Source organism: Aythya fuligula, chromosome 7 (genome assembly GCF_009819795.1).
Source record: "Aythya fuligula isolate bAytFul2 chromosome 7, bAytFul2.pri, whole genome shotgun sequence".
NCBI classification, from domain to species: domain Eukaryota; kingdom Metazoa; phylum Chordata; class Aves; order Anseriformes; family Anatidae; genus Aythya; species Aythya fuligula.
The window spans coordinates 12,486,843-12,512,623 of NC_045565.1; the positions used below are offsets into that span (position 1 = coordinate 12,486,843).

General features: G+C 44.2%; 1 protein-coding gene across 7 annotated transcripts in view; it reads right to left on the reverse strand.

Annotated features, from left to right (window-relative positions):
• Positions 1–25,781, reverse strand: part of ZMIZ1 (zinc finger MIZ-type containing 1) — a 299,337-nt gene that overhangs the window by 43,595 nt on the left and 229,961 nt on the right. For all 7 annotated transcript variants that reach the window (XM_032191678.1, XM_032191674.1, XM_032191675.1 and 4 more), the window contains one exon: positions 9,358–9,502. In XM_032191678.1, coding sequence (XP_032047569.1) covers positions 9,358–9,502 — 145 coding nt within the window. The remainder of the gene's footprint in view (positions 1–9,357; positions 9,503–25,781) is intronic.

Genomic DNA, 25,781 nt, shown 5'->3' on the forward strand with positions numbered 1-25,781 from the left:
ATTCAAAGCTAGCTTACAACACAACACCTATTTTTAGTTTAGTTCACAGATATCGAAAAACATTATTATTAACATCTTTTTATCACAAAAAAAAAAAATCAAGGTATCACTTGACCTTTCGTGTTGCATTTTATGTAGGCTGTAGGAACCACTCAAGATAATCCGTTCACCTGGAGGAAAATGGCAGATCAAGGAGACACCAGCATGGAAAGCATATGAAGACCACTTACAGTCAGCAAGGAGATATGAAGGCATACTGCAAAGGCAGCGAAGACTATCTCTGCATATCATTTCAACATGAAGCAAACTAAAAGCCGATGTTGCGTACAGGTACCCTAAGGTACTTACATGAAACATGAGGGGAAAAGAGAACGGTATAATAATCGTGAAAGCTAGCACTGACTTTGGAGGGCTGCAATAAGTTACTTTTGACTGATGAAGCCTACAGGATGCATACCTTCCTTATATACCTTTCTGTATTTAGTAGTATTATTTGAAGAAGTTTAAGGACATTGGCATATATTAAAGCTCCGCTATTTAGTTCAATCAACAAATACACAAGGAGAGTCCCATCCCAATCACTGGGTGTATTTATGTAATGTGAATATGAAAAAAGTCATTCTGGAAGTGTTCTGCAAGATTCTGCTTCTCTCTACTTCCTAATGGCATGACTCCAAACATTCAGGTCTTCCAGAGAAAATATCCAGCTCCAAAAATTATCCCCACAAAACTTCTCAAGTGTGCTCTTTCCCTCCACTTTTTCCGACCAGATGAATACGCTTCCTAACCCTGGTCAAATCTTTAATTCTCCTGACTCCAAAAGCATCTGGATCTAGCCCTTCCCTGTTAAGAGAATTACCACAAGAGTTGTTTCAGTACTGGATGTTGCCTGTACTGGGCTATGGGCAACATAAACAGAAGAGGAAGACTGAAAGCGGTTAGAAATTTCATAATTCGCTATAAAATGAAGGAAGACTGCTTTCTGGCAAGCTGCTTGAAAAAAATAGAAATGTTCTGAATCTGATCTAGGCGAGCAGATGCAGGTGAAACAGTCAAGAGGTGAAAGCAGCGAGCAATTTGTCAGCTTCTGCTTTAGATAGCACCTGCAGTTAGCAGATGGCTATCATGCCCTGCTTCTGCTCTTTCAAATATCACGCCCATTTCCAGTAGCCCTTTACGTAGCCACACAGATGCACAATGCAGCCAGCCACTTGTAGCCATACACATATGTACGATACAGCCGCGTGCGTGGAGACAGACCTGCGAAACGAAGGCTGCGGCTCAGCAGGTGATACGCAGTACCTTAGAAGCTGAAAGCCTTCAACTTTTTCTTCGTAGTCCTGGCCAGGCCTGCGAGGCCTGTGTGACTTAGGCAGTGCCCCGGGCAGGAACATTGCCTTCCCGCTCCCACGCGGCTGCTACAGGTCAGGCTGTGCCACGCTTGCTGCCTTACTCTACAAACAGCCTCCTTACTCCCAGAGCCATGCCTGCAGAGTCCGACGCTGCTCGCCCAGAGTTAGTGCGTCTGAACCTACTCCTGAAATTAGAGAACGCATCAGGCCAAATAATGAGATTAATTCCGGTGTTTCTGAGCCTGCGAACACCCACACCCCCCTTCACACACACAGCTCTGCTACGCTCCCGGTAGCAGTTATCGGTTTCACGTATGTCCACACATGTGTGTGTGCGGACGCGCGCCGAGATACAGACACAACGCAACTTATTTCTGTGCAGGTGGAACAAATGATAACAGCTATGCAGGTAAGAAACAAATGCTACAGAGAGCTGCTCCTGCCTCAGCAGAAGCTGAAGGGGTTATCACCGTACTGATGGTATGGGACTACAGCATCCATCTGATCAAAGGAAAAAAGATTAAAGCATCACACCCAGTTCCATTGTCACACAAGTAGACCATGCAATGCATTACTACAGCCCAGATTACATTACAAAATCCTCCGGTAACAGCCCTATTGTTAACATGCCACCTGTTACCTTTTCCAAAATGCTGAAATTATCTTATGATCGCTTTCAGCCTGACAAATGCAGTTTAATCTTTATTGCATCTCGCAGCACAGACCTGCTCCATCCATGCCTTATTTATCTCACGTGTGTCGGAATGCAACCCCACGTCCTCGGTCCCCCCCTGCCACAAGGCATTCCTTCTGCTCTGCTTTATCAATATACCTGGGTTTCCATATCCGACTGCTCCTTTACAATAAAAAACACACCCACCCAGTATTCTACCATTGCCTGTTGCCTTGGTAATCCAAATGCCTGGGTACTCGCTGATTATCGGCGAATGAGACTCGCATTGTTCACACCGCAGCGCGTCTGCTATGTTAATGTGAGATAATGGCAGCCAGAAGACTCCTTTTGTTCCCAGCTTTGCTGTTTATTCATAGTGCCTGGAGGTCAGCGACTGCTACAACAACCGGGGAAGGAGCGGCTGAACGCGTGAGCAGCTTCCACTCCTGCCGCAGCCTCCGAGGCAGGGGCACGGAGCAGCCCGGCGGCAGCCCCGGGCACGGGGAGCTCCGCGCTCCGACTCCGGCGCTTGGCGGCTCCCGGATTTTTGAGACGAGGCTGATTTACGCCGCCGGAGAGCAGACAAAAAGCCGCTTTCCCAGGGAGGCGGGGGGCGGGCCGGGCAGCGGCAGGAGCCCTCCACAACTTACCGCGGGGCGGCCGGGGGCGGCTGCGGGGTCGGGGCGCGACCGCGCCGGAGCCGGCGGCCCGGGGAGGGCCCGGGGGGTCCCCGCTGCCTGCCGGGGGGCTCCCCGCTCCTCGGGGGGTCCCAGCTCTGCGGGGGGTGTCCCCGCTGCTCGGGGGGATCCCCACAGCCTCGGGGGGCCCCCACAGCCTCGGGAGGGTCCCCTCACTCGGTGTGAGGGAGGCGCAGGGCGGGGGGGCCGCCTCCCCCCGAGCGAGTCGCCGGGAGGGTGCTGGTGGCACTACGGCCGCCGAGCCGTCGCCCCGGCATCCCGCGGTGCCTTCCCCGGGCTGTGGGGCTGGGGGCAAGGTGCGGGGGTGCCCCCCGGGCCCGCAGCAGCCCCCCAGGTGCGCAGCGGCCCCTTCATAGCCGCGCCGGGCCCCCGGGGGTGCTGGGGGGCGGGCGGCCGCCTTTGTGGTGAGCCCCGGCAGAAGGCGAGGAGTTGGTGACCCGCCTCGGGGCTGGCAGCCAGCACCACAGCTCCCCTCCTGCCACACCGGCGGCACTCGGTACGGGAGGAGGGGGAGTGATAAAGAAAGCCAACTTATGGGGAATGCACTCCTTTTATAAGCTATTTACAGAGGAATCCTGCGGAGGGTCACGTTTTCATCTAACAATCAATTACAGGTGCGTGTAAGGAAGAGGCATCCAGAAAAATACCAAGTTTCAGACCAAATACACGTGTTCATATTGGCCAATTACTCCCCCCCAAAAACAAAACAAAACAAAACAAACACAAACAACAACAACAACAAAAACACCACAAATATGAAAATGAAAATGAGAACACGTTAGGCACCCTTTACAGCAGTGATTTCCTTTCCCACTCTGCACAAGCTGACACCACCAACCACCTTAGCACATTGCCCCGGGACCCTGTGGCCCCCCAGGCCAGCACGAGACACCCGGTGATTTTACTGAGTGCTGCATCACGGAGCTAGGCACTGCACAGCTTTCTGTGCCACTGCACAGTTACTGCACTGACAGGGAGCTTGGGTAAAGGCTACCAGTACTGTCACTGCTGAATGATTTGTAACACCTGTGCCACCCCAAATGAGTTGGGTTGCTGAGAGCAAGTGACAGAGGGAGCCTTCCCAGTGCACTGGAAGAGCAAAATCGCCTTGACCTGGGGCATGAACCATCTGCTTCTGAGAGCAGCCCTCGTGTAAAGCTCATGAGACTATTATGCGTATCACTGAACTTCAATCGCAATCAATTAGGCATTTTTAGGAACTGGACATTCAATGTGCCCCATTGACAGGGATGAAAGCTGTCTTTTCGAACGCATACCTATATTTCAAAAACTACTGTAGACAGGGCAAAGCCTGAAAAGGTCAGATTTTGCCTCAGTCAGCAGACATTCCTTAAATACTATTTGCCAAGTCTTCATCTGGATTTATAAAAATATCAGCTGGCACTTTTTAATTCAAAAAAAAAAATATATGCATCACAAAACCCCAAACTTTATGTTATACATAAAACGTAGAGGAAAAAAATGTAAAGAGTAACACTTACATGTATGTACAAATACCATTACAAAATTACAGTAGCTGTACTACCACATATTGCTGTTACAGCAAAAGCACTTACTTTGACACCCTAGCCAGTACAGAAACCCTATCATGACGTGTGCAAGGTGCTGTAAACAGTAAACACACAACAAAACCCTATACCTTTTTTACCAGACATGTGAGGAATATACATTTGAAGAGGATTTAAGCTGCCCATTACTGTTTTCAGAGCTCATATCTATCAGTCTCTCCTTTTACCACAAGAACTGACCGCAAAATAATCTCACCTAAAATGAAATGCAGATTTTTCACATGAAAATATTAAAGGTTTAATTATTAACAGCTTATGGTCACACACGTTCAGTTTTCAAGTAGAGAGCACTAATCATTGCTTTTAGTTCCAACATTCAAGGCTTTCTTCCTGTTCCTCCCCATAATAAGAGTATGCTAAATCTAATGTTAGTGCTCTCAGGGGACAAGATGGGCAAACAGTCTTGGGACAGTATTTCCAAGCAATTACAGTTTTGTCTTTACAATGCTTAGAGCATCAGGGGTCTTACTTAAAACTGCTTTTAACAATTTTTGTCTTTTTTTTTTTTTTTTTTTTTTTCCCTTTAAGTAATGCCACCTCTGCAGGAACATTTATAGATTCTGAACTTTCCTCTTGTTTTCTCCTGATGGTGGATTTTAACATTTTTTGGTTTAGATGATTTAAAAAAAAAAAAAAAAAAAAAAAAAAAAAAAAAAAGACTGCTCTTACAGAATTGGGAGAGTTACTTGAACCGAGTATACTTTACCAACTATATTCTCTTACATTTGGATTTGCTATCTGTTCATTCCCTAATAATATTTATTTCACTATTTCATAAATAAATAGGTGAAATGACTGAAACAATCTTATTTTTAACCTGAACTTTTGATTTTTTTCAAAGACTGTTGCTCTATACCCCAACCACATGCAATAATGAAGCGATCCCCAACTTGGAACTGACGTATGGAAGATGTACAACATACGTGTTTCCATAAGACTGTACACCCCACAACAGAGCTTTCACTTGAACCGTTTCCCTCATCTAGACATTTTTCAAGTGACGATCACTATCAGCCAAAAGTGCCTACCACGGCAAAATTGAAAAGGCTACAACCTTTGCAGAAACTTTGACAATGTTGCTGCTGGTCCCTTGTTGCCGGATCACCCTTGATTCTTAGCAGCCCATATCAGGGGTGGTCCTAACCACCCAGTACAAAATCAGACACAACCGTCATTCTCTTCCAAGAGAGAATGCTGCTCCTACCAATGCAAGTTCAGGTGTTAGTTAAGTTGGAAGATCAAGTGCCAAAACAAACACTAAAATAAGCACCCTTGTAAAGCAAGTCTTACCAATAAAAGGTATTTATGGCAATTGCCTGAACATAAAACAATAACGATAATAAAGTACCTACTGTAATATTGAATTACTACTTAATTTGATCTACTGTTTAATTTCATCAAAACCTCTGGCACCAAGTAATTTGTATTAAAAATAACTTGATCTTTGTATTTTTCATCAATCTTGACTTCCCTATGCAGACATTACTCTAGACATTTGGTCACTAACTACAGGACAGCTGCTTATTAATACAGAAGAGCAATATTTGAAATGAGAAAGATGACAGTAAGAACCCAAAGAACACTCACGACAACATAGCAGGCTGCAATTAACAGCTGCACATCTTCAGGTGTTCTCATTGACAAAGTAGGGTGCAATTTCCACTGAGTACGATGGAAACCATACCCATTTTAACCAAGATTCAATTTGATCCACATCTACCGAGGTCCACCACTTAATGTAATGAAGTGATAAGCAGGAACTTCATCAAAGCAGTAGCAGCATTTGCCAAAAATCTTAAAGCGCCTTTAAAAGTAAAAATCAGTCACTCGGAGTAGTATTTGTCTATTGTTATCGACATTATGTCAGAATAGAAAACTGCAATACAAAGAAGTTACGTTAAGCATGAAATTTCACTCCTGGGCCAGCCCAAAGACTACAGGCTCTCCTTAAGTCCCCCACAAATCCTTTAAGAAGGGTTTAAATTGAAAGTTACACAGGATTAAAGAAGTGGGTAGGTCTCACACTGGTCCCTCAGTACACATGTAAAGTTTACCCATGTGAATCAGTAAAGAAGTCTAAAAAAATGAGTGCATCTCATTCTCGATTTTGAGCTCAAAATTATTGCAGTACATAGATTTTTTTTTTTTTTTTTGAGAATCCAGCGTTCACTCTGTTTATAAAGCGCATGAGTTTGCAGTCTAACCAACCATCTGGCATTATAAAGTAGGTATTTCATTGAATTTTTGTTCTATATGCAACTTGCGTACTTATTTAACACTCAATCACTCTGTTAATGAAAGGCTAAATTTAAAAATAAATTAGCACAAGGCAGTCTTTACTTTGAAAGCATTTTTTGCACATGTGCAAATCCTTACATGGCTTACATTCTGCTCTCACTAAGTGTCCATCTGACCAATAACATTGCTACCAAAGCCCTCCTTGACCTGTCTACCTCAGTTTTCTCCCACTCCTCCATTCACTTTTTCAAAATAAAAGGTTACCCTAAAACTAGACCAAACCTGAACTCCTTCCAATGTATGTGCTCCCAGTTTCTTAAATACAAATCCTTAGATTTCAACTCTTATGATACATTCTTGAGTCAGAATTTACTTTAAATAGCCATGGCCTCTTTAAGCTTCACTACTATGCAGCTGTAAGTCTGTAGTATGCAATGTAACATGCAATGACAATCTATAGCGTCTGACTGAAGTTCTGGGTAATTCTGTTGCTAGCAAAAGCAATGTCAGAGAAAGTCCTGCATTAGGTACTCCAGACAGTCTGATGACAGAGGAAGTTTCTTTTCTGTCTAGTGATGTTCAGCAGTTGTCATATATCCTATATTCTCTTTGTTGAGCTATGCTAAGTTCTTGAATATGCTCTTGGTTGCTCTAACTTGCTATCAAATTCTTCTACAAAACTTGAAATAGCTAGCTACATTAGTTTCTTCTAGGAAATGCAAAACTTTTTTTTTTTTTTTTTTTCTAATTTACACAAAACCCTTGTGAATTAGAGATAATATACTGTGAACTTTAATACTACGCTTTTAACCCAAATGTGATCTAATAAAAATATACAAATGTTGCCTCACCAACAGCTTTATCACTGGGGTTATATTTAAGTGCTTTTCATCTTCTATTTAGCAAACAGAAAACTCAGTTCTTCTCTATCTCATAGTTCACTACTGTCTGATAGACCCATCATAAAATGTCCATGAAAATAAACACTTCCAGCTGGAAAAAGAAGTTGGAGAGCCACAAGATGTCTCATTGTAATGTACCACCTGAGATACTTTGAGCAGTCGTAGTTACGGCTAAATTACAGATGAGAGAACAGTACACATGGAAGCAGCGATGCTCCACGGCTGGCAGGTATTTCAAATCCCTAAGATGCTGCTGCAGCTATTATAGATAAGAAGTTGTGCCACGGAAATAATGTTTCTAGAGGGATATCTCATAGGTAAACAGCAGTAATTTAGAGCTAACTCCCAGCGTCATTTTGCGTAAAGCATTTCAAGGACATTACTCAAGAGAAACTTACAGGGACTGCTTGATACCAGACAGGATGTTCTACTCTTAGCTAGAGTATTGGGTAAGCTGCTATTTCAGAAATGCCAGTGAGAGAGCATTTAGCAGGAGAGAGTATTTGCGCTCTCTAACGTGTCATGGTTTTGAGGGAGAACTGCCATGAAAGACAAAAGAATTGTATCTATCTTATCTAGCAATACAGTACACAGCCTCTGTGAGGTAGGACAGTGCTTTCATCTGTACCTTATGGGCTTCAGGGTAACACAGGCTAAAAGGTCAGGTGCGAATTGTGCATCTAAAATCTACAAAACTACGCCTCAGAGTGTTTATATACTGCACCACATGTTTTTGTGCAGACTGACCGCTCTGCTAAATTTCACCCAAGATTCTGCAAAGCTTCTCCCGAAGTGTAAAAAATTGTTTTACAACAGAAGGTTTTCTACTTTTGTTTTGAAGCACGTTTACAATCCGTCATTACATAATCAGCTGAAAAAAGTGACAATGCAGATGCTTCAAAAAGTCAGCGATATTGTATTAGTTATTCTAGAAAAAGGTCTTTATTCTCAAGTACTAAAATAAAAAGGCATAGAGTTCTCATGGTTCTCCCATAAATACAACATATGGGGGAAAAAGATGTGGTTTCAAGACAATTTCACACATGCAAATACACTAGTACAAAGATGAGTCAAATCCCTAAGCTCCGTTCTAACATGGACGTTCAAGACATATTATGCTACCACAGATCTAGGTACAAGGAATTTAGCCTCACCTACACTGTAATAATTCTTTACTAATGGGAGTGCCCTACACAAAAAACAATTTATACTATTGTGATTTCTTTAATGTGATGCTGTGGGAATGTAAGCCTTGAAAAAAACTCTGAAATATAAAACATAAAGTGAATGTTTAACCCTGTCTACACTTACTCCTCAGCTTTTGCCTTGACCTAAGCTCCGAAAGCAAGAAATACAATTTCTGTTTCTCTGTGTGAACTGTTAATCTAAAGCTCACATCCTTGGTTTCTTCTAGTGCCCTTTAGTGCTCCCATTTTTTCTGAATTAACTACTTTGTGGTCCTCATCTGATGTAAGGTGATGTAGGACATTCTCACAGCTATGGGTACTCCCACTACACAAGTGCTTTAAACTAGCATGGCATTTTTAACACAACGTACAAACAGAACAACCTCAAGAAAAGCCAGCCGCATTTGGAAGATGTCTGCTGAGAGGTATGTTGTACAAGTTCATCCTTAGGGCACAGCTTCAAGTTTGAAAGTAAGCCCACTTGATCTGAGCACAGATTTTATGATGGAAGCATCATTCCACTATGCACCAGGTAACAGCAAAGACAACAACTGCATTTATTTAGGATGTGCTGTAATTATACATCCCCTGTTGTCTGCTGCACTGTTCAGTGCACAAAACACCTTAGCTACCTCTGTAACAAGCATTTCAGTTAAAACATCTGCCACGTGGTATATCTGTGCATGCTTCCACTCCCACAGACTGGGCTGAGACTCACCTATGAGAGAGGGTGGGTTTCATGGAGCTCATAGAGTTCATGGGGGGTTGCATGGGTAGCTTCCCTGGAGGATCGTTCTGCCGGCTTTTCTGGTGGCGAAGCAGCAAGAGCCGTCCCAGCTCCTCACACCACGACGAAAGCAGCGCTGTGCAAACAGAGCAAAATGACAGTAAGTGCACAATGGAGTAACTGGTACAGCTGAGTGCAGACACAAGCTGCTATAACAAGAGCCACAATCTGAACAGACAAGCCCCAGGAGTGAAAAGCTCATCCACGATCCACCACTCACATTATTATCCTATCAAATTGAGTCTGTAATTGCCCTACACTATCATTACAATGTTTTTACACAAGTTACAAACATTCTGCGCAGCCCAGGAGGCATGAGAGAACTCGTCTGAGCTAAGCAGCAAAGAGATGGAGAATGGATGAGGCACAAGGACATGGGGTAGCTGTTGTGAGTGAAAAAAAACGTGGAAGAGTTCATTTCACACTAACAGAAATGAAACAAAAACATACAGAAGACATCATTCACAGAGGGGAGCAAAGGATAACAAGATCTCTTTTCTGTTGGGCTATTTTTGTGCAAAAGCTTAATTGGAGAGGCATGAAGAGAAACCCATGTGCTGGAATTCATTTCCAAAACTACTAGCTACCAGTCCTGAATAGATAAACATGAGAATACAGCCACACTAATGTGTGTATACAAAAGTTAGGCACTTAGATCTATATTTGAACCAGCATAACCCATAAATGCTTGCTTCCATTATGTGACTAATCTTCTGGTCAATAAGGGTACTTCTGTGCTTACAGGAAAATCACGCTTATGAACGATGATAGGCAGAGATTTCCTAGAGACTAAAAGCTTGCAACTCCCTCTGAAGACATGAAAGGGTTCATTATCTCTGAAAATGTGGCCTTTCCTTAGGCACCCTCAGTCAGAGAAGACCAGCCCCTGTTACAAAACCCATGTTCTTTGGAATGAACAGAGCCTGAGAAAGCAACTGTGAGCGCAGTCTGGCTCCAGCAAGTGCACAGCAGCCTCCAGTAACACCCCCGGGCCACAGGGCTGCCGGTGGAGCCCCAGGACCACAGTGGCTTGGGCAAAATGTCGCTAAGGTATGGCGTGGGGAAGGGCTTCACCAGACGAGGCGCAGACAAATTGCACTCGGTTCTGGAGCTGCAGAAACATCCCCAAGGGGAAGTGCTTGGGGTTTTTCATTCTTCCAAGTCTGCTTTGCAAAAACTTCCTAACAATAAAATGCTTTGTATTTATTTTTTTTTTAAACTAAGTGCTTTCCTAGGGTGATGTAAACTGAACACAAGCCAACAGATTGTGCTAGCAGGTGAGAACCAGAAGGCTCCTCAGAAACAAACTGCCACAGCGGTTTAAGGAAGAGAGCTCTCAGTGTAATTTTAAGCTTGCAGATTTAAGAGACAAATGAAGAATTATCTAAAATTCAGGCTTTTATTTTCATTTCTTTTTTTTTTTTTTTTTTTTCCCGATAGTTATCTTTTAACCTAGTAACAAAATTCCAAGCAGTAGCAAACCACTGGTAGCAACCACCTTCTTTTCTCAGTAGATACTCAGAGGTACTGTCAACAAATACTTAGAGCAAATTCCCAAGGGACTAATTGTAAAGTCGTATTTGCAAGGAAAAAAAAAGTGTTTTGCCAAGAATGCCCGCAAATATGATTTTTCAGTTTGAGAAACAACTGAAATTTCTTAAGTTTACTGGCCACAAGAAAAACAGTTAAATCCAGACCGTTCCTGTGTCTGGACAAAGGAGATGCAGTGAACTCATTGCATTTATCAGGCAGAAGGTCAAGAGCGGTGTTTCAGGAAGCAGTTCGGAGCACTGCTATGACAAAAAGGGGACACCGCTCCTTTATGTAACTCAACACGGCCACTTCGAAATTGTCAGCCTCACACTTAGCCCACAGGGAGCGCTCCCCCGAGATGTGTGAAATGCTCCAGCACCGAGTGTCAGTCTAAGCTGCTTCTCTATTAGCCAAGGAATCTGTCAACAAGCATTTGATCAAATTATGCTCACCTTTTATCCCTGGCATATCATTACTAATGTGGCAGTGACAAAGGCCCCCTCCCCCTTTTCCAGCCGCCCGGATGAAAATCGCTGCCTGGCCGAGCGTCTTCACGCACGCTCCGGCCGCTCGGGTGCTGAGCAGAGCGAACCAAGTGCACTGCCGAACAGTGAACGCAGCCATGTCAGGGTAACAGGGCATGCTGAGCACTGCCACAGCTGAGTGTAATTACTGCAGTGTCAAATGGAAACCGTCCATCTTAGCCGTGGCTCTGATGCGGAGGGAGCTGCTCCTTCTGTACACATATATGCACTTGAGAAAAAAGATAACAACAACCTAATGGGGCTGAGGACATGAATCCGCAAACAAAGGCCATACCTGCTTTGAAAAAAAAGCAGAGCAACTTCTGGAAAAGGAATATGCCAAAAAGATAGCACTGCTTCAGCGAGGTGGAGATAAGAAAAGATATTAATGAGTTATTATTATTACTAATATCTAACAGATGCGTTTATAAAGGTGAAATGTAAAGTGCCAAAGAACAAAGAGGTCCTCAAGATAAGCCAGACAGTTACATTCTACAAGTTATCTGGAGAGGGCTCGTGTTTTTGACAAACTAAGAGACTGCAGGTATAAAATGCAATGAATTTACTCATCCCTATCACAGCACTCATTACTGAGAGGTTTAACCTTTCCTCCCCCAGGACGTTTCGACTCATGTACCATGTATAATAATCGCTCTCTTCCCAGCGCCGGTGTTTGTGCACGGAATGCAGACGGAGCTGTGCGCAGCCGAGTCCAGAGCCACCAGCCCCTGGGCATCCCCCTGCCCCAGCCGGAGCAAGGACCCTCCGAATGATCCTGCTCCCATTCACCTGAAATGCCACGCTGCCCTCCCTCTTCCTTACCCCATCCACCTCCACCGGCGCTGGCTGGCAGGGTGAGGATATACCCCCACATCTGGTACAGCTGCCTTCTGGAGAACATCACTTCCTGTGCTATTCAAGTCAGATGAAACAAACTCAAAATGAATTTACAGATTACGCTATTCATCTTTAGCGTACTTAGTTACTGCTTTTTATGCTGACAGTATTGGGCACATCTCAACTCATTTACACTCAAAGCACGAGAAATTCAGTATCATACTATAATGAACAGATAAAGCAGCAAGCACAAAGGACAGCTACAGATGGTGCCAACAGTCAGTCTCTCCCTCTCATAGCACAGCCAAGCAGCTGCTTTTTCTCCCCCCTCCACCCCTCCTCCTTGTAAACCAGGAGCACAGATTTTGCAGATGGACCATCCACACCGTCTCTCACAGCCTCTCGCTGCGGCACTTTAATGATCAGATTTAAATCGTGTTCCTGTGCTGCATTGCTACAATGCCCCTTGCATACAATAGCGGAGCTCTCCTGCGTAAGTTGGAGTCAACTGTTGCGGGGGGGGCCAAGATTTATTTAAGCTTGCACCCCCTTTCCCCCTGTGCAAAATACAAATGTAAAACACAGCCCGGTTAACACACCAGAGCTGACATTTTCAACCAGCGTTCAGTCGCAGAGGGCTTTGCCAGCTCATGCCAAAAGACGCATAATAATGGCAATCAAATGACATGCTGACAGTTTAAGTGTATTCACACATTTATTTTGCTTAAAGGAACATGCTCTGGGTTGATTGGTGCAATATTTGACCTACTTTTCTCCATTTGGAAGACCTGTATCATTCTTAATGGGATTGGATTTTACTTCAAACGTTGATGTATTTTCGTAGGAATAAATCAATACCGATTTGCTAACAATGACTATGTTAGGAAACCAACACAGAAATGAGCAGCCTCTGCTTTTGCACTTGTGAAATAGAGAAAAACAAAGATTAAAAATAAAAGCAATTTCAATCACAAATAGCCAACGAGGTCTCCTAAGGAAGCAGAAAAAAGAAGCTCATTCTGAGGTATTCAGCTTCCTGCACCCAGCCCCATCTTTGTTTCTCCTTTCCCTAAAGAGGAGTGAAAGCACATGAGTGCCTCAGTGCAGAACGGGACCCACCTCTCCCCATAACACTGATAAATCCTCCCACATACCCAGAGCCAGCCACACTACAGCCTCTGGATGCCTCCCATACTTGTAAACACTTTCACTGAGAAACCATAGATGAACACTGCAGTCTACACTCTGGGGGCCTGGGGACAGGGAGGATCGGAAGGCAGAAGATTTTTTTTCCCTTCAGCTCGAGTGACATTTCAAGCATTTCTCTGCAACCACAGAGCTAAGCTTTGCTTCAAAGAGGAAGGAAGCAATCGTTATTTAATCCCCCGCCTCCAGGAGCCAGGTATTTAGGAATGTGCCAAATATCACAAGATGTGCGGCACCATTATGAGGACTGGCAACGCTCCCCCAAGCATTGTTCATTTCCTGCTAGGGTCCTTTTGTGCTGAAAACCTGTCACACGGCGTCAAAGCAGAGACCTCCACCAGACACTCGGTGGCGCGGCTGGCGAAGGCAGGGAGCACCCATCAGCCCGTACCACGGCCCCGGCGAGGTGGCAGAGAGAGCACGTCGGCAGAGCCCTGCGAAGGGCAGACAGCGTTGGCTCGAGGTGAGGGAGGCCCACACGTCATGCCCAGGCTGCCTGCGTGGTTTCTGACTTCTTGACGACAAAGGCTGGCGGCATACTTGCGCTCACACAGCAGCAATTACATGACGGACGATGGCGACACGTCCTGAAGGGCAGCTTACGGCCCTGGCATTGAACACTGGGCATAGCCCGTTATAATCCTTTTTGGGCGAGGGAACAGAAAGGGAAAGGCAAATAGGCTAAGCAATCAATGCTGCCCGATAGATCCGCTAATGCGTTTCATTAGCCGCACACACACCGCCGTCGATAGCTACAGCCCTGTAACCCCCTGAGTTAACTCGGCGCACTGCGAAGTGCTGCAGTAAGCATCTGGGAGCGAATGAGCCAGTGGGCTCCCTAGAAAGCAAAATACAGAGAAGCACGGTGTTAATCTATTTACCTATTATGATACCCTAGTATTAGTTACAGCTTATCACCTCAGTAAATCACCGCCTCTTGTTAGGGAACGCGCTTAAAGGTGCAGCAAACTGTTATTTACAGGCAGACACTATATTTACAGCTAGGAAGACAGGTGAGGAGGGGATAGGACAACAGCTCAGTAATTTCAATGCCTTCTGCTTCCCAGGAGGCTGCTGGAGGAGCACAATAGGATTACCGTTTTCTTGCTGCAGTTAAGCTGCAGTAGATAGTTCAATAGGCAGACTGGCAGACCCGTATTTCTTACTCACTGCAATGAAAATATTAGGGAAAAAGGATGAGTCTGACTTGGAGAACTCTCTATTCAGCACCACCTCGCTGGCTTGCTGTTCTATCTCAGAATGAAATGCACCGGGCTGAAAACATTTTTTAAAGCCTAAGTCAGAAAATCCAGCCTTTTTTCCCAGATCATATCCCTTAATTTTATATTGCTTTTGGAAACAAATTTGTATTTCTTAAACGAAGAATTCCATGTGAAGGGAATACAGAGCTGCCCAGGGCTTTGTATCCTTTGCTGTATAGGCTGCAATCTCAGTACAATTTTTATAAATCATCCTGTGAGATAATTTGATGGGGTGGGAAGGAAAGCAATGAAGAAAATAAAAGGAAAGGAGGGGAAATAAATATTGCCTTGGTTATTTAGGAATGTCATTCTTTTCACACAGGATAATGCAGAATATATACTGTTTGGAAAAAAAAAAAAAAAAAGAAATGTTAACTGGTTAATGCTCAATGTGCTGTAATATTAGAAAAAAAACTCCAATTGTATTAAAAGGATGGGATCTTTGTTCACAGTCTTGGGAAACAGTAGATTGGCTGATTTCCTCTTATTTTAAAGGCCATTTGCACCTTTACGGAGCGAGGAAATAGAGAGAGAGGAGAGGAACTGCTCACCCCAACTACTCCAAGGACTCATTTTCCTGCAGCTCTCCCCCTTGTGCACTTGAGCAGAGCCTGGCAGTGGCTGACTAACGTGTCAGCTAGTCCGTCAGGGCAGGAAAGCAAGGCCACGAAGGAAACAGGGTGTAACTACCCACCAAAACAGAGTATGGGTGCTTTCCCCTCCTCTCAGCTCCTCCAAGTTACCGCTACACGTCCCAGCCCTCCGACAGACAAGCCCTACCCCTGTCATTACACAGGCTTCTGCTCCCTGTCTGCCTCAATGCCAAGAGCACAAAGGAAGCGCACATAATGCCAATTACACAGCAGAAGCAGTAATTTTTCAACAGCCTGGCTGCTCGGCGCGGGCTCTCCTCCCGCGGTGCTCCCCAGGCGCCCAGCCCTCCTCGCAGGCCCGGGGCTCAGGCTGCCAGCAGATGCCCAGGGCACACAGCCAGGGCTTGCTCCCAGGTGTTAGCTCCCACCTCGTCCCAGGAGGCTAGCACCCCAGCTGGCTTCTTTTCTGGAGCAGCTGAGGGCTGTGCTCGCTCTTCTTCTCCATCAGGCAGAATCAGCCTGCGAAGTCCAAGTAAATGGGTTGGATTAAACTGATTTATCCGGAGTTAAAAAGTACCAACAGAAAACTGCTCCACCAGTGGAGCAGTGAGAAGAGTCGTGCCTTCAGTACCACCCTCAAGTGGACACGGTTTTTAGAAGTGTGCGGGGAACTGCGCAGCACCCAATTCCCCTGAGCAGCGGGGGGCACCCACTAACCCCGAGGGGGACGTGAAGAGCAGCAATGATTCAGCACTGAGGAACAGTATACAATACAGGCTTTCACCACTACCCTCAGAGTCATGTCCTTTGTCACCACTGTTGCCCTGATTACCAAAGCCAGAGCTGTGCCCTGCAGGAACACCAAGCTTCGCTCTGTAATACAGTTATGGATTAGTATTAAAAAACCAAACACACACCGCACAGGTTTTTAGCAAAACAGATAACTTGGGGACTGCCCAATTAAACCAGCCGTAATATCAAATTAATTAACAGAGGTTTTATTGAATAATACGCTTAGAGTAAACCTGGGCATTACCTAGCATGTGCTCTGAAGGCTGCTGCATGAGAACGACGCAGTGCACAAGCCTGGTCTCCAGGATGGGTCCAGCTTGCCTTGGCACATCTTCAGCTCTTCACAAATGCCTCCCAAGACACACGCACATATATATAGGTTTTCCCCAAAGCTCTTGCCAACTGGAACAGGACATGCTGGAGACACAGATTTGAATAGTGCTATCCTTATCCCATGACTTCAGTGGAACTGGGATTTCCCAATTTCCTTCTGCACTTGCCAAAACTTGGCAGAGCATCTTACCAGATTCACTACATTAACTTTAAAGTAATACATCACAAAGCGTAGCAACAATGGCTCGATTTGGCAAGCACTAAACACGCTGTACAGCTCCAGATAAAATACATAAGCAACTCATTTAGGCTAAGCTGTACCCAGGTTGCTACATCTGAAAGCACGAACCATTATAAAGAGAAGACAAAGCCAGTGAAAGGCCACCAGCAAGTGAATCTTGAATACGGCTTTCCAAAAGAAATGCACTCGAACGGCATTAGACTGCTCGTTTTCTTACTCATCCAATTGTGGGCTTCACTGGTCTGGTTTCAAACAACAGCGTCTTTCATTACCGCTGTGTGCTTTTATTTGGTAATGCCAGTTCTCGTCATGCACAGATTTCACACCTAACACGAGCAGCTGAAAAGTGGAAGTGACTCAATCCAACCCATCTTAGGCTGGATTCACAGTGGTGACCCAGAGGTGAGGGGCTCCGTTTCCCTTAATCCATCCTGAGCTCTCCAATTAGTACTGTAAACAAATTCTGAGCTAACTAACACTAGGACAAACAATGAAAGTTGCTTACAAAGATAAAATACCAGAGTCATTTAAGCAGAGTTTCAATGCAGGGAATCCATGCATAGTCAGTAAGATGACGGAAGACTGGAATAAGGAAAATCTAGAGAGTGCTTTGAAAAAAAAAAAAAACAAACAAGGGGAAGAACTGCAGAATTAGAGATTCAGTTTCCTATTGGGGAAAAATAACCCAAATAATTCTAAAGAACTAAGATGAAAGTAAAAAATGAGTAAAAAACAAACCGGATTTGTCAGAAAAAAAATATCTCACACTTCTGTACTTTTTTTTACGCTAGCAAACAAGGGATCTTGAGAGCAAGGTAGATATCATTTAGCTTGATTTTACTGAGGCTTCAGTTCTAACTTACATGACTTTGTTACAAATAGACAGGGGAAATAAGGTCAGCTGAACAAAACACAGAATGGCTGGTAACTTAAGCTTATATTAAATCAACGGCCAGTAATAAAACTGAGCATAGTCAGGGTGGCACAAGATGGAAAGGAGTATTGGTTCACTGCAGAATTAAGATGTTAAAATGATCTTGACAAGTTGGAGAAGTAGTCTGAAACTACGTTCAACAGGAACAAGTACAAAGTATGACACTGCACACCTTCAGAACAACAGGGTGAGGAAAGCCTCCACATCAGGAGTTCTCAGAAATGGAGCCGAGGGCAGCAGCTGTGCAGGGGCTCAGCAGTGCTGCCCTGCTGCAGGAAAGTCCAACAGCTGCCCTGGCTGCCTGAGTGGTGGCATAGTCTGAGAGGCGCCAGGTTCTCCTTTCTCTCTAATTTGACAGCAATGTACCTCCACAGAATGGGAATAAAAGTCATGAGTGATCAGGGAGAAAATTATCAACAGAACCTGCAAGAAAAGATTGTGTGGAGTAGGCTTGTGTATTTAAGATGTGGGGATGTTGAGAGCAGTATTTCCATCAGCAGAGTAACAATGCCTTATCCGTATCTGCAGCAGAAGAGCCAAAGAATAAGCTACTTAAACTGCCAAGAGACAGAAAAGACACAAGTTAGGTGCCAGGACCACCCTCCTCACGATAATGGGGTCAGCTGAGGAGGCTCCATGACTGGAGATGCTGAGACCAGGTCAGAGAAGCAACCGGTGAGAAGGGCATTGGCAATTCTTCAGCCATGAGGGAATGGCACTGATGATTTTTTGAAGTCTTTTACAGTCCAATGAATCTATGAATACGAACACAGGAATTTCGATCAAATAGCTCCCATCTGAGAAGTGTTTATATCTGGATTGTATTTATTATTACTGCAAAAAGACAAGAAGATATAAAAATACTTAACATGTCAGTTACAGAGCAGGGAGCTCCTAAAGAAGGTTGCAGAAGCGGCCCTCCGGACACATGGCTTGCTGGCTAAGTTCTGGAGATGAAAGACGCTGAGTACAGGTGATGTGCTGAAGGTCACACTGCCTGTGACCGGCCGGCTCCCAGCACAGAGAGGATCAGACACCTTCCTTTCTTTGCAAGGAAAAACCACAAGCGCCACATCAAGGGGTCACTGCTCTGTGCCCGCATTCTCAATGCCTGCCATGGAACATTTTCAAACAACAACTGTAAAACATCTGGAGAGGCTTTCAAGGAGGGAAAAAAAAAAACTACAAAAACCACACAACCAAAATTTATAGCAGAAACATGTTTCCAAAGTTAACATTGCACAGCCAGAACTTCTGAGGAGGACCAAAAGCTATTTTAGGCACTTTTGCTTCTTGGTTTTGCAGTCTCGCTCTGAACTTTAATTTTACATTATTTTACATCTTTATGGTAAAAGAATGTTTTATCAGGTGTCCTCAGATTTGTACTTGATTAGTTTAATACAATATTTGCCAACTTTTCTTTAAGCGTTACAGCAGGAAAAAAAGAAGTTTTTTTTTTCAAAGTTGGGGGTGGCAGGACCATTTTTCACATTATACAAACTTTAGTATTTGAACAGAAATAAGCTGAAAGCACCCTGGGTGCATCCATTTATTTTGCTTTTCTTTTCGAAAATAATACAGCTGCATATAAAATAATCTCTACGTGATTAACATGGAAATAGTTAAGGACATGAACAAAAAGAAACAGCCCACAAGAGTTTTTAATTTAATTATTTCTGTTCTGACAACACAGAGCAGACCAATGTGTGCAAGTACTGCAATTTCAAACAGGCCATGTTTCCCAGTTAATGCCTGCGTTTTCTAACAGTGTCATTACTTCTCGTTTTCTACATCCCACCAGCCCTGCAAACTTTGTCACCTTCCCTTTACTAGCAACCTGTTCTGCTCTTCCTGTACCAAGGATCTTTTCATGAGAGCAGCCTTGTGAATTAACGTTTAATTAACATGCCAAGGTTAAATCCCACATAATTGTTCCCAAGCTGCACTGCGAACCTGGTAACTATTTTGAACAAAAGATGGGCTTGTGCACCTGAAAGTTTGTTTCTTCTAGCTGTGTTAATTGTTCATACAATAGATGTTGCCTCTCCCTACAAACCTTACAATGATTATAGCCTTAGATTATCACTGATACCGCAACAATACAATTAAATTAAAATTTAAAATACATGACAATCACCTGCTGAATTCATTTTTTGTTTCTCACCTTAATCATTGCTGTATTAAAGGAGCAGACTTTAAGCCACAGATGCTCTCATTGAGGTATTCTGATATCCTTTAAGATAGAACATGCACTGCACTTGTTTTATTTAGTACCCATAACGCAAAACTCAGCTATGCTCTGTTACAATTAGAGCTGCACAGAGAACCACAGTTGGCATAAAATAAGAAACTGGATTCAGCACCTAAATGAACCTACCCTGATCTTCAGATCATTTTGATCATATTTTCATGGCACCAAGTGCTCAGCAGCAGCAGCAGCAGCAGCGCTGCCTTCAGGTGTCCATCCTGGCTTCTGCTGCCCGTGCCTGTGCCCTGCCGTGCTGGCGCGCTCCCAGCTGCGCTGAAGCATCTGTCTGTGTGACCACCCCGTGAACCTGACTGGGCATCTCATCGGAGCTTTTTTTTTTTTTTTTTTTTTTTTTTTTTTTCCTGCAGACAGTTCTTGTTTGGTCTGATTGTGTCTGCTTGTTTCCAGCTCGATCAATTCCCTGATGCAGCTCAGGGCCTGGCCCCAGCAGCAGGGCCCCGGCACGCCGCAGAGGCAGGGGCCAGGCAGCTGCTCCTGTGCACAGGCGCTGTCTGAAGGCACAGCACGGCACAGCATGGCACGGCACGGCACGGCATCGCTGCTCCTGCACACCCTGGCCACCTTGGCAGCACTACAAGCAGGCAGCCCATGTCAGCATCAGGCTGGTTTTAGTTAGCACCTAAACGAGAACATTAGCCTCAGACAGATCAGAAATCGCTGCTTCTTTGTCTGCTGGGGAATGTTTGTTTTTCACATAGGTGGAAGGAGATTATCTACGGAACAGGTAAAAACATGAACATGGCTAATTGCTTTCTCCATGCACTCGGGGTAGAAGGCAGTACAAATCACAGCCCACAGTGATTTTTCAAAACCTTTCTTTCCTCTGTCTGAAAATACGAAAAATGGGGGAGAGGGAAAGGGTTACTTGTGACTGTCGCATCACAGAGACACTTACAGGAGAGCAGCCTGCCGCAGTTCTCAGAGGGCAGCTGGCCCCCTCTCCCCGCACACAAGTGCCATAATTTCAGGACCAGAGTGCTACAAGATAATGCCATCCCTGCTCCTGCCATCTATAAATAACAACTGCATTCAGATCCAGCAGAGTCACGTGGAAAAGCTGGCCAACGATACATACATGCGTGCAAGCACGCATTTGGAAACCCAAATAATTCTAATAATCTTGCATGAAATAAGCTTTAGCTTTCCAAATTTAGCTCCGGTCCGTGCACTCTCTATGGCTTGCAGAGGCCCGCTATTATTTTTTCCAGCACTGCTCTTCCCCTGGAAGCTGCTGACGAGGGCATTAGCCGGGTATTGTGTAGAGCCGTACCGTGCGCTGCTGCGTGCACACAGGCTGCTCGCGGAGGCAGAGGAGAATCAATTCCTCAGGCAGCTCTGCTAAGCCTCCCTCCCCTCTCGTTGACATATTGGCTCAGCCACTGAAAAGGCGAACGGGCCGGGAGGCAGGACGAGGCAGACGGCGCAGCATGGATGCCGCGCAGCCGAGCGCTTCTCTCCTGCGCCACGCTGCAGCAAGAGGCTCCCAGCCCGTCGCCAACCTTGCAGGGGCAGGACCAGGGCGACAGAGAAAATGAGACGGTCCTAATGACACAAGGAACGCGGTTTTAGGGTCGATTTCCTACAGCAAAACTGTTCAGAGCAACAGAGCAGTGCAAAAGAATGATTTTTTTTTTTTTAAATATAATTTGAGTGCTTAAACAATTCCACACAGCATTAGCGGCGAATGCAAATAGGAAACCATTTCAGATCAATTGTATGCGACTCCTCGGGGTTTTTCTGGGAAAACGACTAGAATACAACCTGACACGACCAATAGAGCCTACAAAAGATGTTGTTTATCCAAGACAGAAATACCCACAAGACATTACCAGGGTAAGATTTTCACCTTCGGAAGCTGAAACTGAAGTGAGTCTAGCAAGGAGAAGGGGGAGGAGGAGGGAGAGCAGCAAGGGACGTAAAGGATTTCCCCAGCCCTCAAACCCCACTAATTCTGCAGAGCTTTCCACAAGGACAGTGTTTCTGTTAACAGCCTGCAGAAAAGCAGCAGTGTGTATCAGCACTGAGCAAACATCCTATCTAAATAGCAACCGAGTCTGGTTTGTGTTCGCGGAACATCTGGATAAAAGGAATCAAAACGGACACCAGATCACCAAATATTACTACAAAACACACAGCAAGATGCTACCCAAGCAGATGGTAAATAAAACTGTCTGTTCTTGGTCAGAGCCATCTTGGATCAACTCCTGCTCCTACTGAAGTTGTTGGGAAATGCTGTAAACACTTTTAGTGGCAAGAAGGCTGAATCCCTTATATTACAGACTACCCATCTGATCCTTTTACTGAAAGGCACCATTTTAAGTGCACTGTACAGAACTTAGCTTTCCCTCTATGCATTAACAACTGCTTTTGAATTAGTTCAACAGATGATGATTTAATTTTTGTGATGTGTACTAACAGATTACTTGTGCAAGGGACTAAACCAGAGAGTCAAAACCAAGAAAAACGGGAGCAGAAGGTACTACGTTGGAGAGAGATAAGGACTCAGAAATGTCGGCAGAGATGCAATTATTGCCTGCAGACTGTGCCTGGCTATTTATTGCCTAGGGACTACATAAACGGCCTTCTGCAAGCACAGAAGAACTTGCTCCTTCCACAAGGAACTTGAAAGAAACGCAATAAAAGTTCAAAACAAGAAGGCATGGGCAAAAATTTCTCAGGGAAATTAACTCAGGAATGTTTTCTGGAAGGAGCTGGTTACTTGAAGGGCTTGAAAGAAAGAAGGGGTTTGCAGCCAAGTGTTAGGAAATTTTCTCTAAGGGGAATAGACTGAAGTAATTTTGAAAACAGGAGGGTGGAGGAAGAGACAAAGGGAGCCTCGAGAGCAACAGAAACAGAAGGAACAAGGATGAAGGCAACAAGGAACAGATCGAGAGCACTGCCTGGGCCTTCAATGAGAAGGAAGAACGGGTAAATACAACAGCTCCAGGAAAGTGTGATTATTTTTTTCACTGCACACTTCTCGTGTCGTCTTATACTCTGAGAACAAGTTTTCTACTACATTTTCTTCCTGCTTAGAGCCCACATGTATAGCTCTCTATGGAAGAAAGCAAAAGAAGCCAAATTGTACAGATTTGGTCAAATTCAAATAATAAATGCATGCAACAGCTCATCTAATCTTATTTATAGTAACATAAATACATTTGCACTAGCAGCTTGCAGTTCAGTGCCATGAAAACTAGGAATTACAGCATTTAAAACTCCATGTTTTGTGTCCCTCTTTATTGCCTGCGGGGTAAAAGCTGCTCCACAGACTTGCTCCTGCTCGTGTCTCCACACACACACACCATCCTTGCAGCTCTGCAGTAGCACAACCCTCCTGAAAGGAAAAACTGGCTGTTGAGAACATGTGTTTTATTCTCTCTTGGATTTCAGGCTGATTGTTTAAGATCAATTCAGGATACCAGCTCAAGTTCCAAAGGCTGTCAAGAAGGGTTTAAAAAAAAATAAAATATAGGCAGCGCAGCTTGGCTGTGGTGCTGGCCAAAAAAATGGTAAAAAGTATTTTTTAACTTCCTACACAACGTAGTTGTTCTCCCTCTGTCTTCTGAGTCATATCTGTTCATGTTACTAAGAAAGCCCCACAGAGCCAATATCATGATGGAAGAACAAGATGTATCTTCAACGAGCCTGTTAGCTGATTCCAGCTGCTGCAAAGCCCTTATTTTCAGAATTGATAAAAGCAACAGGAAAAAAACAAAACAAAACAAAACAAAAACAAATAAACAAAAAAAACCAAAACACTGTGAATTTCAGGTTTCAGATACTTGAATTCATGAACTAGGGATATATGGCATGGAAAGGTAACAGGAGACAGTGAGTACTCACTCTCTGTCTAGCAAGATAACTCTTGAAGGATGGCACTGCTTCTTTCTACTTCATATTGCCCTTACAGCTTGAGCCACAAATGCTACTGGAACTTCTAGCACGACCAGGTGAATTCTATGTATTAACACTAATACATAAAAGCAAAAAGATAAAAAAAAAAAAAAAAAAAAAAAAAAGAATAGGGCAGAAAATTTCCAAATTGCAAAATGCAATTATTTTGTAGCAGTATCCCAGATCAGGTGTTTTTCAGATGCAGAGCAGAGCACTGCCACGTATCAAGCCCACGCAGTCTAAAAGACATACATGTAAACAAAGTACTACTTTTATCTGCAAGCCGCTGATAAACATTAGCTAATCCTCACCTAATCCTATGAAGAGAACATCATCCTAGTTTTACCAAGAGGGAAACTAAGGTAGTGAAATAATCCTTTTGAGAAAACACTCAGGTTAGAAGGCCACAGAGACTGGTTACTGCCTAGAGATGCAGTGAAATCCCATCCAGGTGCTGCCAGGATGATGGAGTCTGAGGCTACTGACTGGTGGGCCTGCATGACAATTTCTGTCCATTCACATTTCTGCTGCTGAGACTATTTCCTCTCCTTGAGGGACCTGTAGGGTAGGTGTTGACAAAAAGACCACACAGAAGAGAATAGGTTTGGCCATGAACACAGAAACAGGATTTTCACATCTACAGAACAAGGTCTTGAAAGAAGAGAAGAACCGTTCCAGAGGATAATGCCAGTCATTAAGGACACACATTCACAGTCATCCATAGCATCCTGAAGAGAAGAGGATCAATGCACTCGACATCAGATGTGGGATTAGAGCTCAGAGGCTCTTTTCATAGCCTGGATGCAGACCACTAGACCATGCTAATCTGACAGGAGGAGTTCCTGCAAGGCAGCTGAAAAAAGCACAGGTTCATGTTGCAGAAATGAGCCGGGGATTCGAAAACCTCTTTGCAAATTCTTGCACAAGCAAATGCACCACTGAACGCTAGAGAACAAATAGTAACAAAGTGGTAAAGACTGAAAACAGTCCTTTTTAAGAGCACTTCCAAGCACACGCATGTGCATGGAATGTGTTTGACAACCAAGAGCCACGATCACAGAGAGCTCCAGCACCAGTCCAGCAACATAAGCCAGAGCATTACATAGAGGAAAGAGGGTTCAAAGCTGAAGACTAGGATCAAGCAATCAAAGCCTTACAGTGAAAAAGTCTAGTTCACCGCAGTATTTATAAAAGGTAGTATCTCAAAGCTTTCATGGAGTACAGAATAAGCCCCTGCTATTACAGACTGGAATAAACTAATAGGAAAGATATCTTAAAGGAAGCCTTATAAAGCAAAAATGTACTTCATCCTGGGAAAATCTAGGAATCAGTAAGGATACGAGAACACAACATGAGTAAGCCAACATGAACAGCCCTGTAAGATAAAAGGATATGTTAAAAAGGTATAAAGACTTCATAAGGGAAGACAGGAGGAATGATTACACATCTACAGCAAATGTTACTGTAGGTATTACGATGAAACACATGACATCTTGCACCAGACAAGCTCCTGACTAACACATTTCTGCAGATAGACATAGATTTAAAAACAAAAACAAACAACAGCAAAACCCCCAGACTGGACCTTTGTCACTGGGCTAAGGTGAGGGAGCGAGGGGGACTGTGAAGCACAATCACTATACTAATGAGGGATAACAACAGAGCAATTAACAAAGAACACCCTAACCTCATGCAGCTGATGCTGCTGTACGTCTGCAGTGCCTATTCCAGATGAACTGTTCATAAATGGCTAGAAATTGTAAGGCCTTTGCTAAAAACCTCTTTTAGGAAAGGTGAGAAACTACACTGGATCAAACAAATGCTCTTGTAAGTTCAGGATTTTTCCATCCATCCTAGGCAATGGAGAAAGTGTCTCCAACATGCCTCCTTGTTGAACACACTGTGCAGAGGTCAGGGAAGCACTCTCCATAGGT